At 36.5% G+C, this 14,952-nt stretch overlaps 1 protein-coding gene across 1 annotated transcript in view; it reads left to right on the top strand.

Moving 5' to 3' along the window:
• CNTNAP5 (contactin associated protein family member 5) overlaps window positions 1-14,952 on the top strand; it is an 811,336-nt gene that overhangs the window by 367,283 nt on the left and 429,101 nt on the right. Inside the window, exon 5 of the mRNA XM_080798228.1 lies at window positions 1,983-2,186. Coding sequence (XP_080654354.1) covers window positions 1,983-2,186 — 204 coding nt within the window. The remainder of the gene's footprint in view (window positions 1-1,982; window positions 2,187-14,952) is intronic.

The raw sequence follows: 14,952 nt of genomic DNA, 5'->3' as shown, positions 1-14,952 counted from the left end.
AAAAATTGAGTTTTTCAGAGCACTCGATTTCAAATAAGACTAATTCTACCCTCTCCATACACCCATTCACCACTACCCCACCCACATAAGATGGTATATAATGAATTTGTTTCAAATTATATTAAATAGCCTTACATTTTTTTCTCTTGTAAAAGTAATGAGTTCTTTGTAAAAGTTTTTATAATTAAAAAAAAATAGGAGAAATAATGTGAAAATAACACCTCCCAAATAGAGTGCCTATTAATTGATTGTTAAAAGCTTACTTTTTCAGAGCAGTTTTAGAATCACAGAAAAATTAGGTATGCATATTTCCTGCGTATCCACTGCTTCTATATGTAGAGCCTCCCTTATTATCAGCATCCCCCACCAGAGTGGAAAATTTACTACAATTGATTAACCTACACTGATATATCATAATCACCTAAATCTCTTAATTTGCATAATGGTTCACTGTTGGTGTCATATGTTCTATGAGATTGGACAAATGTATAATGATATGGTATTTCCATCGTGATACTATCGTACAGAGTCTTTTCAATGCCCTAGAAATCCTCTGGGCTCCATCAGTTCATCATTCCCTTCCCCAACTCAGCCAACCACTGATCTTTTTACATTCCCCATCATTTTACATTTTCTAGAACATTGTGTCATTGGAATCAAACAGTAGCTTTTCCAGGTGGGTTTCTTTCACTTGGTAATATACATTAAAGTTTTGCTCATGTATTTTTATGGCTTGCTAGCCCATTTCTTTTTAGTGCTGAGTAATATTCCACTGTCTTGATGTTCCAGTTTATTTATACATCCACCTACTAAAGGACATCTTGGTTGCTTCTAAGATTTGACAATTATGAATAAAGCTGTTATAAACATCCATGTGCAGATTTTTGTGTGAACATAAGTTTTCAACTCCTTTGTGTAAATACCAAGCAGTGAGGTTGCTGGATAGTTTAAGAGTATGTTTCGTTTTGTAAGAAACCACCAAATTGTCTTCCAAAGTGGCTGCTCCATTTTGCATCTCTACCATGAATGAATGAGAGTTCTTGTTACTACACCTCGCCAGCACTTCTTGTTCTCAGTGTTCCAAATTTAGGCCATTTTAATAGGTATACAGTAGCATCTTCTTACTGTTTTAATTTGTATTTTTTTAATATCATGATGTGGAGCATCTTTTCATATACTTATTTGCCATTTCTATATATTCTCCAGTGAGGTGAGAACCTCTGTTAATATTTTGGCATATAATTTTCAGGTATGTTTATACACTGAATGTTTATCCACTAAATAAGTTGATTTAGGTCATGATTACTTGACTTTCTTTTATTTATTTAATGATAATAATTGAATATTTTTACATATAAAAAATAAAATTTTATATATCACTAACACAGGATAGGTAGGGATGGTAAGGTTAAAATGTACTTGCCCTCCCTGTACAAACACCAAGTCTTCCTTTACTGCACATTCTTTTCCACTAAACTCAGAGGAGACCTCAGGATCTTTCTCAACACAGGTTCTATGAAGACAGTACTATTCAGTTAGATGTGGAATAATAGACTATATTTTGCATCTCTAACCTTGAACCTGAGATGAGGGAATCAAATGGCTCCAACTATCAGAAGCAAATTAATAATGAAGATAAATAATGAGATATTATTACTACCAGGCATCTGATATCATAGAGCCTGACATAGGTATTTGTGGTATTCTTACACTGTACCATCAAGCAAAATATGATATATCACTAAAGCAGGGTTATACTTCCAGGCTAATGATCAGTTCACCTTGACTCAATGTGTGATGCCTGCTTGTAAATAAATAATCCCCTTTAGTCTAATTAGGTTGGGTCTAGTCCATATGCTTTCTGTTGAGATGGGACCTTCCAAATGTCAAGAACATTCCTATAAATTGGATGAGAAGCAGGAAGAGCAATTATGAGGATATGCACTGATCTCTCTCTCCCTCTCCCTCCTCCCTGTTCCCAGAATCAGATGTTGCTGACTTTGATGGCCGAAGCTCCCTTCTATATAGGTTCAATCAGAAGCTGATGAGCACTCTCAAAGATGTGATCTCTCTGAAGTTCAAGAGCATGCAAGGAGATGGGGTTCTTTTCCATGGAGAAGGTCAACGTGGAGACCATATCACCCTGGAGCTCCAGAAGGGGAGGCTCGCCCTGCATCTCAACTTGGGTAGGGTCAGGCTTTGTTCCTTTCCATGTTGAACTGTCAGGAACTCTATTTTGTGGTGGGTTACAATTTCTTATTGCCCTTGTATGTTAGGTGGGAGTTGCTGAAATATAATCTAAGGGACATTTTCCCCTTTTACATGTTGGAGAAGAAAAAATAAACATTTTGTGAAATAGTTAAGCCATGGATAGCATTCTTTGAAACAAGATAATATTGGTGGGTAGGAATAACTACACGCTCAATGCTATATATATGTATTTATTTATCTATCTACATATTTATCTGTTTATCTTTTTAAATACAATTTAACTTGAGTAAGTTTAACACACGTGCACACATATTTTAATGAAGCTTGCTCACATTCTATTCTGATTGATACATTTATGAAAATTCAGTCCCCAGGGAAAAGTGGAGAAGACATGTTTTAATTTATTTAGTTTATTATTATTATTATTATTATTATTATTATTTCTATTTTGGTTAAGGAGAGAGAGGGTCATATGTATAGTGGGAAAGTCTATGTTTTTTTTTTTTTTTTCATTCCCATGTCTTGTTAAGGGAAACACTCTCTTTTACATCTCTTGTTGTGCTAGGGTGAGCCCTAGACTTGCTGAATGCCAGTTAAGTTAGTACAATGACCTGCCTCCTGTGTATTTAGGACACCATCCTCCCCCTATGGGTTGGCACCCAGCATGACCTGACTGACCACAGGTAGTCTATCATTGAAATTTCATTGTAATCAGCTTCTTATTCCAGGGAAAGAGAAAGAAGGGCTCAGCCTCCTTTATATGCTCAAAGGTACTTTTGAAGGTAGAGTGAACCAAGTGCTGGGGGCAGGGGGCAGAATTCCCAAAGGTGCAAAGGCAAACCAAAAAGCTCTTCCATAGAAAAAGAAACAAACAAAATAGAGAGATCACCCAAGGTGAAGAAAAAGGAAGTGTCATTCTTTATGAGAATGATTCCCTGCCTCTCACTGATTTTGTTAGTATATTAGGGATGAATATTATACTTGTGGAAGAGAATTGCCACTAACAATTTGGTGTCAAAGTAAAGAAGGACAGTTATAGCAGAATGGAGTTTGTAACTTTAGGTTGCATGGAAAACTGGGGAAAAATATCAGATAAGTGTATTTTTATAATTAGAAGGAGAGACATAAGAATGAAAGTTAGTGTTGACTCACCTCAAAAACCAAACAAATGTCTTTATTTTGAGGCATTTCTGAGTACCTTCTTAGCCACCATGGTGAATATTGTCAGGGAGAACATCTGAAATCCTTTAATTTATAAAATTGACATCTAGTGCATTAGATTAAATATAAACCAAAGGCATCTTTAGAAGCAGAATTTTACCCAGAAGAGAGCAGTAAGGGGATTTACTAATACCATGATTAATTGTATTAACATACCTAAAGAAGCAACTTATCAATGAATTATCTGAAGGGTAAGCATACAGATATTCAGTAAAAATGCATCAGTTCATCAATTCATTACCTGACCTTCAGTTTTCAGAAAGGGGATATGGATGATACATGATGATACAGGATGAGTACAATCCTGTAACTGCATAAGGCCTAGAGAGCATTGTGCATTATGAATGAAGTTATGGTTTCTTGTCAGTGGCAGAGCAGGTGTCTTCTGCTAGTAACACTGAATCTTCCAGTTACTGTGATTTATATTCCTAAATATTCCTAATTAGATATGCCATTCCTCCTCCAAAGGTCTGCTCCAACATGCATCATCCAATGTTTTAAACCAGTTTCATTCACAGTATTGCATGATGGAAAGGAGGAGGTGTGGTCATGCAACACCTATTTTAATTATAGACATGTGCTAACTATCTGTTATGAGGAAAGTTGCATAACTCAGAAGTCTCTATTTACTTATGTATAATCTGGGGCTAAGGAATAACTATCTTGTGGAGCATGGGCATGAAAACCAAAAATAATATAAATGAATATTCTCTATCAATAAGTAAACATAGTGAAGTATCAAAAAGAGAAGCTCTTAATATTCTTCATGTATTAAAAAGAAAAACAATATCTGAATGTCCTGTATTCTGTGCTATTCCAGTCTTCCTGAAGGGAAATTGTATTTAAAATGAATAGGGCCTGCTCCTTGCTGTGATACATGGAAAATAAAAGTCTTCTTTTTTTTTCCCCAGATCCCATGTTCTGTGTATTTCTAATCATGGTGGTGACAAAATAAAATCTCATTTAGTGAATGATTCAGTAGTAAGAGTATGTTCTCTCAGTGATATGCATAGTTTGAGAATTTCTTCATCTATTTCATCTGTTTGGAAAGTGAAATGTTGTGGGTTTCAGTGTTCCCTGTACTTACCTGTTTGAAGCAGCCACCTAGATTTCTTGCAAATTAGTATTAATCTTCACATTTCTTGTCTAGAGAGACACTGGCATATACCAATTCTTTAGCCCTTCATACCTCAGAAAGAGCCACCAGCTCTCTGAAAGCACTAAGTTAAGGGGAAAGGAAGATGATAATTGCTTTTTCTCCTAATACAAAATCTGTAATGTAGGTTGCACAAAGTAAAGACAAAATTTGTTCACTGCTGTGGCCCCAGAAGTTAGGAAAGCACCTGCCTAATACTCAAGGTACAATGAGTACAATGGAAAAAGGGGTTTCCATCTCAAATATTAGGGCTTGACACAATACACATTATTACTGTTGGGCATGCTCAACCCAAGACTGTGCTCCTGGCTTCTCCATGAGCCTCTCTCTCTATGATGTCGCCCTGATATTTACAGAATCCCCACAGTGCATTAGTATCTTATCCAATCCTCAAAGCAGCCAAATTAGGTAAATAAATATTAGCCCCAAATTACCTATAAAGAATATTAGGCTCAAAAAGGATAAATAATTTCTTCGAGTTACACAGCTAGTTATTAGGAATGACCACTATTAAAATGTAGTTATATCTAATCATTTTTTACTATTTTCTTCGGAGTATAAACTATATATCAGTTTTAGAAAACCTGAAGAATTAAACAAAAATAATTATATTTAAGTAAAACAAAAAATGTCACCTGAAATCCTACAGTTATCTCTTCTATTGATATTTTGGTATATTTTTCAAATGTTTTTCTTAGTTATTTATATGAAATTATACATATTATACAAAATTCATGTTCTTTCCATGTTGCCATACAATTTCCAAAATGGAAAGATTTCATATTATTCATGATCATGATAATCTTTTTAAAAAATTTCATTTAAAATCAATTAATTAACATATAGTGTATTATTAGTTTCAGAGCTAGAGTTTAGTGTTTCATCAGTTGTGTATAATACCCAGTGCTCATTACATCAAGTGCCCTCCTTAATGCCCATCACCCAGTTACCCCATCCCCCAGCAAGCCTCCATTTGTTTCCTTGAGTTAAGAGTCTCTTATGGTTTGTCTCCCTCTTTGATTTTGTCTTAGTTATTTTTTTCCTCCCTTCCTCTATGTTTCACCAGTTTTGTTTCTTAAATTCTACATATGAGTGAAATCATATGATAATTGTCTTTCTCTGATTAGCTCATGTTTATCTTTTAATATTTTATTTTTTTAAAGAAATGAATGAATAGTAGAAGGAAAGAAAGGAGGAAGAAAGGATGTGAAAAGGAGGGTAGGGAGGGGAGAGAGAGAGAGAGAGGCAGAGAGGGAGGGAGGGAAGGAGGAGGGAAAGAGGGAGAGACAAAAAGAGAGAGAGAGAGAGAGAGGGAAGAAAGGGAGAGAGGGGGAGAGAGGCAGAGAGAGAAAGAGGGAGGGAGACAGAGAGAGAAGGAGGCAGGGAGGAAGAGAGGGAGGGAGGAAGGGGAGGAGGAGGGAAAGAGAAAGAAGGAGGGAGGAAGAATGTGGAAATCCAAATTAGTGGTGTAAAGGATGGTCCTAGGCCAACGAAGGGGTAGTTTTCCTTCCCAGATTCCATGGAGGCTCCAGTGGTGCAACTTTTAATGATGATTCTTCAGTGTGTGTCCCTTATGTAATTGGACTTTACAATTCAACAATTCAGGATAGGAATAGAGGGGTTCAGCACCATGGCCAGTTGTTGAGGCTGGCCTTTGGATCCCCATTGGTTGTGGTTCTTTTTAAGTGATTCTCTTTGGTGACTGATTCATTGTCAATTATCCCTACCAGGGCTTACTTGGGCAGGTCAGTTCTATGGTAAAATTGACCTAGGTCATTCCTGTTTAATTAATTTCTTAGGGAAGAGCAATGATTTTTTTTTTTTTTTTCCCTAGAAGTACTAATGGGAAAGAGATTTCTTCTCTCAGTCAGTTCCTCTTCTCACTTTGTACACATCTCATTCACACCACCTGTGGCAGTCTGCCCTCTGCAGAATTCCAGCGGCACTAACCCATACATGCAGGTGGAAGAATCAAAGAGCAGGTATTACATGACTGGGAAACTGTTGTAAGAACTAAGCAAGACATCAATAGTACATGCAGGTCATTCATCCTTACAAGAGTTCAGTGCCTTTGAACTAAGGCAGAATGTGCAGTTGCAATGAGTGTAGCTGTAGTAAAGTGAGAATCCAGGAATAGTATATAAACACATACACAGCAATGCCATTGAGGAGGCAAGCGTAGGGTGCAGAGACCAAAGCAGTTGAGTGAATAATCAACTCGTGGTGATATCTTGAGATATTGGTAAAAGATCTGCACATTTACCATAAAGTCAAATGGACATTTGTATTAGCTCTTTTGAAATCTACACAATTGAATAAGTCAACCCACACATATTTATAAAATGTTCAACATGTTTCTGAGTTTATACTGAATACTATGGAAGATATTTTAAGTGTTGCTGTTTTTGAGAGCCTGCACTTGAGCACTATACTACATAAGTTAAATATGTATTCTATTCAAAATAACATGACAGACCTAGAGACTATATCCAAACCCATTTTATAGATGAAAGAACTGATGGTCTGTGATGTACAGTCTGTTGCCCAAGATCACATAGTCCCATTATTGTAGACTTGGGGTTGGAACCCCCTCCAGTTCTACCCTAATATCCTGACATTAATAATTAAAATGTTCTAAACCTTTATAAAAATATCATGAAGTCCATGTTCATGGTTAAACTGTAAAAATGGAGTGATCAGGGTAGGGGAGAGGAGCCCAGAAAGGCTTTATGGATGAACTCTGACTTATCTGGACATTTTAGCATAAAAAGTAAAGGAATACAGGCATTTCAAAGTGTCAGGGGGTCAAAGTGCACCCCATTTTTCATAATTTTTTCATTAATGTAATAGCAATTTGTTGAACAAGTACATTAAGTTAGGAGCTGAGCTAACCACAGGGGGTTAAAAGTTGTACTTAGCAGTCCCTAATTTCAGGGAGTTCTCAACCTGGTAAAATAATTATTTCATTCTCTTTTTTTAATGTAAAATCTATTTTATTTTTTTATTTTATTTATTATGTTATGTTAGTCTCCAAACAGTACATCATTAATTTTTGATGTAATGTTCCATGATTCATTGTTTGTGTATATCACCCAGTGCTCCATGAAATACATGTCCTCCTTAATACCCATCATCGGGCTAACCCATGTCCTCCCTGTGCTCCCCACCCTCTGAAACCCTCAGAGTCCTGTTTCCCGGAGTCCTTAGTCTCTCATGTTTCATCTCCCTCTCTGATTTCCTCCCTTCATCTTTCCCTTCCTTCTTCTAATGTCCTCTATGCTATTCCTTATGTTCCATGTATATGTAAAACCATATGATAATTGTCTTTCTCTGCTTGACTTATTTCACTCAGCATAATCCCCTCCAGTTCCATCCATGGTGATGGCAAAAGTTGGGTATTCATCCCTTCTGTTGGCTGAGTAATACTCCACTGTATACATGGACCACTTCTTTATCTATTTACATTTTAACTTTTTAATATTAATTTAAAGTATATGATTATATATTATCAAAACCATATACTATAACTGTACTGAGAGAGCATTTTTTTAAGGTAGTGAAGTCACAGAAGATGGATAAAAATTAGAGGCTGGAGGGGCACCTGGGTGGCTCAGTGGGTTAAAGCCTCTGCCTTCGGCTCAGGTCATGATCCCAGGGTCCTGGGATCGAGCCCCGCGTCGGGCTCTCTGCTCAGCGGGGAGCCTGCATCCTCACTTCTCTCTCTCTGCCTGCCTCTCTGCCTACTTGTGATCTGTCAAATAAATAAATAAAATCTTTAAAAAAAAAAATTAGAGGCTGGACTTGAGCAACCACCCCTAAACCTGGAGAGTATTTTATTGAATGATATTTAGAAATATTCTAACTAAAGACCTATGTTTCTTTGCTTTAGTGTACATAAAGATTTACTCCAGTTTTGTTTTGTTTTGTTTTGTTTTTAAGATTTTATTTATTTATTTGACAGAGAGAGATCAGAAGTAGGCAGAGAGGCAGGCAGAGAGAAAGGGAGAAGCAGGCTTCCTGCTGAGCAGAGAGCCCGATGTGGGGCTTGATTCCAGGACCCTGGGATCATGACCTGAGCTGAAGGCAGAGGCTTTAACCCACTGAGCCACCCAGGCCCTCAAGATTTACTCCAGTTTGAGTGTCAAGCCCACTGGAATCGTGTTGCTTACAATTAGTTTCTTCTTCTTCTTCTTCTTCTTCTTCTTCTTCTTCTTCTTCTTCTCCTTCTCCTTCTCCTCCTTCTCCTTCTTCTCCTTCTTCTTCTTCTCCTTCTCCTTCTCCTCCTTCTCCTTCTCCTCCTTCTCCTTCTTCTCCTTCTCCTCCTCCTCCTCCTCCTCCTCCTCCTCCTCCTCCTCCTCCTCCTCCTCCTCCTCCTCCTCCTCCTCCTCCTCCTCCTCCTCCTCCTCCTCCTCCTCCTCCTCTTCCTTCTTCTTCTTCTTCTTCTTCTTCTTCTTCTCTTCTTCTTCTTCTTCTTCTTCTTCTTCTTCTTCTTCTTCTTCTTCTTCTTCTTCTTCTTCTTCTTCTTTCTTCTTCTTCTTCTTCTTCTTCTTTTCAGGAAGTCTCACTTGGGCACACAGGAGAATATTCATTAGCCCTGCATCTTTCCAAGCAAGGGTCTTTACAATACCGGATAACCTATGGCATTGAAATTTGCCTTCTCATTCTAAAGTCTATGCTTCCCCTTTAGCATTGCCCCATTTTTCTTTTGCACAACTTGTTGCTTTTCATCCATCAAATTATTTTCTGAGACTCTTCATTCCTGCTAAGCTAAGCTACATAGCTTACATGTGTGTATGGTGGGATGCAGATGTGCAGAAGGTTAAGAAATGAGGATGAATCAGGAATATCATTTTTTCCCAATAAGATTGTGTTGGGAATATTAGTGTTAGAGTCAGATAGAGCTTGATTGTCATCCTAATTCTTTGTGTTCTTGAGTAAGTCATGTGGCTTCTTTGACACAGCAATTTTTTTTCAGGGTTTTGTTCAGGAAAAATTGAAACAACATATATTAAGGGCTCACATGTGAAAAAGCTTAATAATATAAGTGAATACCAATATTGATAATCTAAAAAAAATTAGAGTGGAAAGGTCAGTTCTGAAGGTCACATGAAGGCAGGTACTGGGGACTTCCATATGGGTGCTCACCTATTTCATTAACAGTAAATGAAGTCCTTTCCACAAGTGACTTTTTGCTGAAATACAATGTTAAAATCTTTTTTTTTACATTTTTTTAAAGATTTTATTTTATTTATTTGACAGAGAGAGAGATAGAATCACAAGTAGGCAGAGCAGCAGGCAGAGAGAGAGGGAGAAGCAGGCTCCCCACTGAGCAGAGAGCCCGATGTGGGGCTCGATCCCAGGACCCTGAGATCATGACCTGAGCCGAAGGCAGAGGCTTAACCCACTGAGCCACCCAGGTGCCCCTGAAATACAATGTTAAACAAGAGTTCCCCATTCAGGCTATCTGAAGTTCAAAGATTGTGAAAGTTTAGGTGACATCCATGTTTGAATTGTTAAGATAAGACCAAACAAGAAGATCTAATCAAAGACGACTTTTCGGTGAAAACACTGTCATATGTATGCCCTTAGACATGAAGATGTTAGTTCTAAGGGTGAAGAAATTGACGTGTTTATCCACAGTATGTTGGTGGTGGAGCAAGATAAAAAACTTAAGTTAGAAATATTTTGGAAACATTTCAAGTTTCCTATAAAAATTGTTATGTGTTTTAGGGCCTTGAGCAGTATTTACATTGTTTCTTTTTAACTTTAACCACATGAAAACAAGTTTTTACTTAATTAGTAAAAGGGTTTTTTTTTCTTTGTTTGTTTTTGCTTTTGTTTTCCCTAACATGTTCCTGGCCAAAGTTAGCTTCTGCATATTATTGTCTTTGACCTCTACAATGGCACATGGGAAATTTTATCTTGCCCTAAGAAATTAGAAACCAGTTAAAACTAATAGTTGAACTGCACTTGCCATGGAGGTAAACTGGAGATATATATATCAGTTTAAAGAGTTTGATAATCTCTTGAGAATTTTTTTTTTATTTCTAATAATGAACATTTCTAGGTAAGATAGAACATTTCCTAGAACTAATATTCTTCTTTCTTCATAATAATACTTTTGTGTAGATATGATTCAAAACCTCCTTCTTGATGAATTTCCCAAATTGTTTAAACAAACGAACTTTCACTCAGTTTGTTTTAATACAGAATTTCTAGTGTTACCATGGGATAATTGATGGAGGAGTGGGTGAAATTCATTCACATCTGCTTTTTTGTTGTCGTTGTTAATTAAAAAGTAACTTGTACTGGAGGGGATAGTCAATAATTTACACATCACTCATATATAGTTCTCAGTGAAACAGCTATGCAGGACAAGGAATTTGTTTTTAATGAAGTTTATTTTTCCCATTATGAAAGACAGCTATCCCACAATAAATACAGAGAAAACAGAAAATAAAAAAAGAAAATCAAAGCTTTTGTTAATATTTTAGTAAATTCATTCTTTGGTTTATTCTCACATAGTGCTTATCTGTTTCTTTTCCAAAATCATGATTTATTTTTTATGTCTACTTTTCCATCCTGGGTTTATATATTTTAACTCAGGAAGGTGTAAGCTATTGAATTTCCCTTTTATTAGATATTAATTTTTAATTTTATTAAAAAATGGCTGTCACTACCCAGTATATTTTTGAAATGAGTACTTTATATATCATAAATATATATCATATATATTATATTATGATATACATATATATCATAAATATATATAAATATTCCATAGACATCTAAGTGATACATATATATATCACTTAGATGTCTATGGAATATTGCATCTGCTGACTCTGCCTAAGTTTATTCAAAGTTTTATTTTTTTTTCTTTTTCCAAATGTTTGGACTCTGCCTTCAATTTTTAAATTGTTAGATATGTTGAAAAAAATCACCATATTTCAGTTTGTTTTCTTAGAAGAGACATCCAGAATGTTGGTTACTAGATAAAAAGTTATGAACATTTTTTAGTTCCTCAATACTTACTGATTTATGTTTTATTAAAAAAAAAGATGGGGTTTTATTTTGCATTATTTGGGGGCAATAAAAAAAGATTTGGCTAACTAAGTTAACAATGTAAAGAAGGAATGATATTAATTTGCTTTTGAGGGAAGGTCAACAAATTGTTATAAATATCCATGAAAATTTCAGAACCTGTTTTGCATGAGAAAATAAGTGTGTTAATTAAGGCTCATGTTTTCATTTGATGCAGTAAGGGGGAAGTAGCTCCCTTTTATTTAAGAAGATATATCCTGTTATTCCTCGAATCTTAGAATTATGAGTGGGATTATCAGATGGAATAGCAAACTTGCTGAGGCAAAGTTAGGGTGTGGGAGAGGAAGGCCAACTCTAACCTTGATGAGGATATGTATGGGGCTATGAATGCTGATTCTGCTTCCTCCTGCCCAGATGTCCTGAGGCATGAAGAGTGTGGTAATGATGGTGGAAGTGGATGCATGTAGAATATGGGGGCAGCAGCCAACTTGGAAATTTACTACTCGAAGTTTCAGGATTTAAAGATACCAATGTACATGCACATAGAACCTCAATCTGATTAATGTGACAAATCAACTCATCTAATTTAGTAGTATTTCTCATTACAATTGAAAGTTATATCTCTGATTAACTTAAAGAAATCACCCAAGGATTTAAAAGCAATGGACTTGGGACATGTAGTTAGCCATTTAAAGAGATAAAATAAGGGAGGAACTTACCTTATGTTATGTACCAGAATAAAATCCAAATGAAATGAAGTGGAAGGAAATGGGAGAATTCTTTGATGATTTCAGAAAGGGAGGGTATGTTAAACTATAACACAACCACAAAATAAGCCATAACAGAAAAAGAAAATGATGGCTTTTTCACCAAAAGAATGTCTGAATGATAAAAAAAAATTAGAAAGAAAAAAAAAAAAAACAAAGAGAAACGGCAAAAGCAAAAGACAACAGCAAAAAGATATTGGCACAATTCATGTTACAGAAAATGGACTGAATAGAAATCAATAAGAAAATGAAAGAAAAAAATAGGCAAGAAATATGAGGAGATAGATCCAAAAAGGAAATAAAAATGAAAAGATTTTCAAACTCATTCAAAATGTATATTAAAACTGCTAAGAAATATACTGTTTTTGCCTATTGCATAGGCAGAATTCCAAAAACTTGAACATATTTTCTTGACAAGCCTGTGGAGAAAAGTCAGTCTCATAAATTGCTGGTAGGAGTTTGAACAGGCACAACTTTTGTGGAGGACAATTTGGCAGTGCCAGTCAAAACTGCAAATGTGAAAATTTTTGACCATTCATTCTTTACCTAAGAATGCATGGGACAGAAAGCCTGCACACATCCAAAATGATGGCTACATATAAGGTGTTTCAGCAGTATTAGGTATCAACAATAGATAGATTACCTAAATATGTATCAATAGAAAACTGGCTAATATATATATATACATATATATATATAAAATTATACATATATATGTATACACACACATGTATATCATATATACATGTGTATATATGTATATATGTATATATACATACATATATATCATATGTATGATTCAATAAATACAATGCAGCTTCAAAAAAGACTGAGACAACTTTTATATACTGATGTAAGAAAATTCCTAGAGTAGATAAAGTAAAAATGAAAAGGCCCAAATAAAATGTGCAGTGTATTTCACCATTAGGGTAAAAAATTAAATGAGGAGAAATAAAGAATACGTATATTTGCATATATGTAGTCTTGCATATATTGCTATCTATATGCATATATACAATGCATATATACTGCATTTATAAATTACATATATAAAGTATATATGTACATATAAAGTATATATATACAAATATACACACACACACGTATATATAAAAGAATACAAATAGCTAATAGAAACATGAAAAAATGTTCACCATCATTAGCCATCAGGGAGATTCAAATAAAAACCACATTGAGGGGGCGCATGGGTAGCTCATTGGGTTAAAGCCTCTGCCTTCAGCTCAGGTCATTATCCCAGGGTCCTGGGATCTAGCCTTACATCGGGCTCTCTGCTTAGCAGGGGGCCTGCTTCCTCCTCTCTCTCTACCTGCCTTTCCTGCCTACCTGTTATCTCTGTTTGTCAAATAAATAAATAAAATCTTAAAACACACACACACACACACACACACACACACACACATTGAGATACCACTTTACACCAGATAGAATGGCCAAAATTAATAAGACAGCAAACAACAAGTGTTGGAGAGGATGTGGAGAAAGGGGAATCCTCTTATACTGTTGGTGGGAATGCAAGTTGGTGCAGCCACTTTGGAGAACAATATGGAGATTCCTCAAGAAATTTAAAAAAGAGCTTCCCTATGACCCTACAATTGCACTAGTGGATATTTACCCCAAAGATAACAGATGTAGTGAAAAGAAGGGCCATCTGTACCCCAATGTTCATAGCAGCAATGGCCACAGTCGCCAGACTGTGGAAAGAGCCAAGATGCCCTTCAACAGACGAATGGATAAAGAAGATATGGTCCATTTATACAATGAAGGATTATGCCTCCATGCCTTTTTTTTTTTTTTTTCCAGCTTTCACAAAAAGTCTGTCTTTAATTTAATGTCGCTGGAAGCCCAGGAGTGATTGGGGGGCAGGCACAGAGTAGTCAGAAGTTCAAGGACATCAACAGGATTAAGATTCTTCCCAAAGCTGACACTCCTGCCAGCCAGACCAGAAAGGGGGAAGGCAAGAAAGAAGGAAACTCCCCCTAAAGCCTTCAACGGGCTTTCTCTCCCTTATCATTAACTGGGATTGAGGCCCAGTTGGCCTCAGCTATTGCTCAAAGAATGGGATCCCACATCTGCCTGGTTACTGGAAGCCATGTGGGGCTGCCCGAAATGTGTAGCAAAACGGGATCACTGGTGGGGAGGGCAGGGGGACGATGTCATGTGCGTAGCCTGCAGGGTCCTGCAAGGGTCACAAAGCTCCATGAGGGAGCCAGAGAAAGCTCACCCAAGGACGGAGGTTCCCTTTTGGTCCCTTCACAGGCCAACAAGCCCCCGACCAGGTTCTTACTCGTTAGAAAAGATGAATACCCAACTTTTGTATCAGCATGGATGGGACTGGAAGAGATTATGCTGAGTGAAATAAGTCAAGCAGAGAAAGTCAATTATCATATGGTTTCACTTACTTGTGGAACATAACTAATAACACGGAGGACACTGGGAGGAGAGAAGTGAGTTGGGGGAAATCAGAGGGAGAGACAAACCATGAGAGACTGTGGACTCTGAGAAACAAACTGAGGGTTTTGGAGGGGAGGGGAG

The sequence above is a fragment of the Martes martes genome (genome assembly GCF_963455335.1).
Source record: "Martes martes genome assembly, chromosome: 3".
Lineage (NCBI taxonomy): Eukaryota > Metazoa > Chordata > Mammalia > Carnivora > Mustelidae > Martes > Martes martes.
The sequence above is the reverse complement of the archived record's forward strand: the minus strand, read 5'-3'. Positions and strand labels throughout refer to the sequence as shown.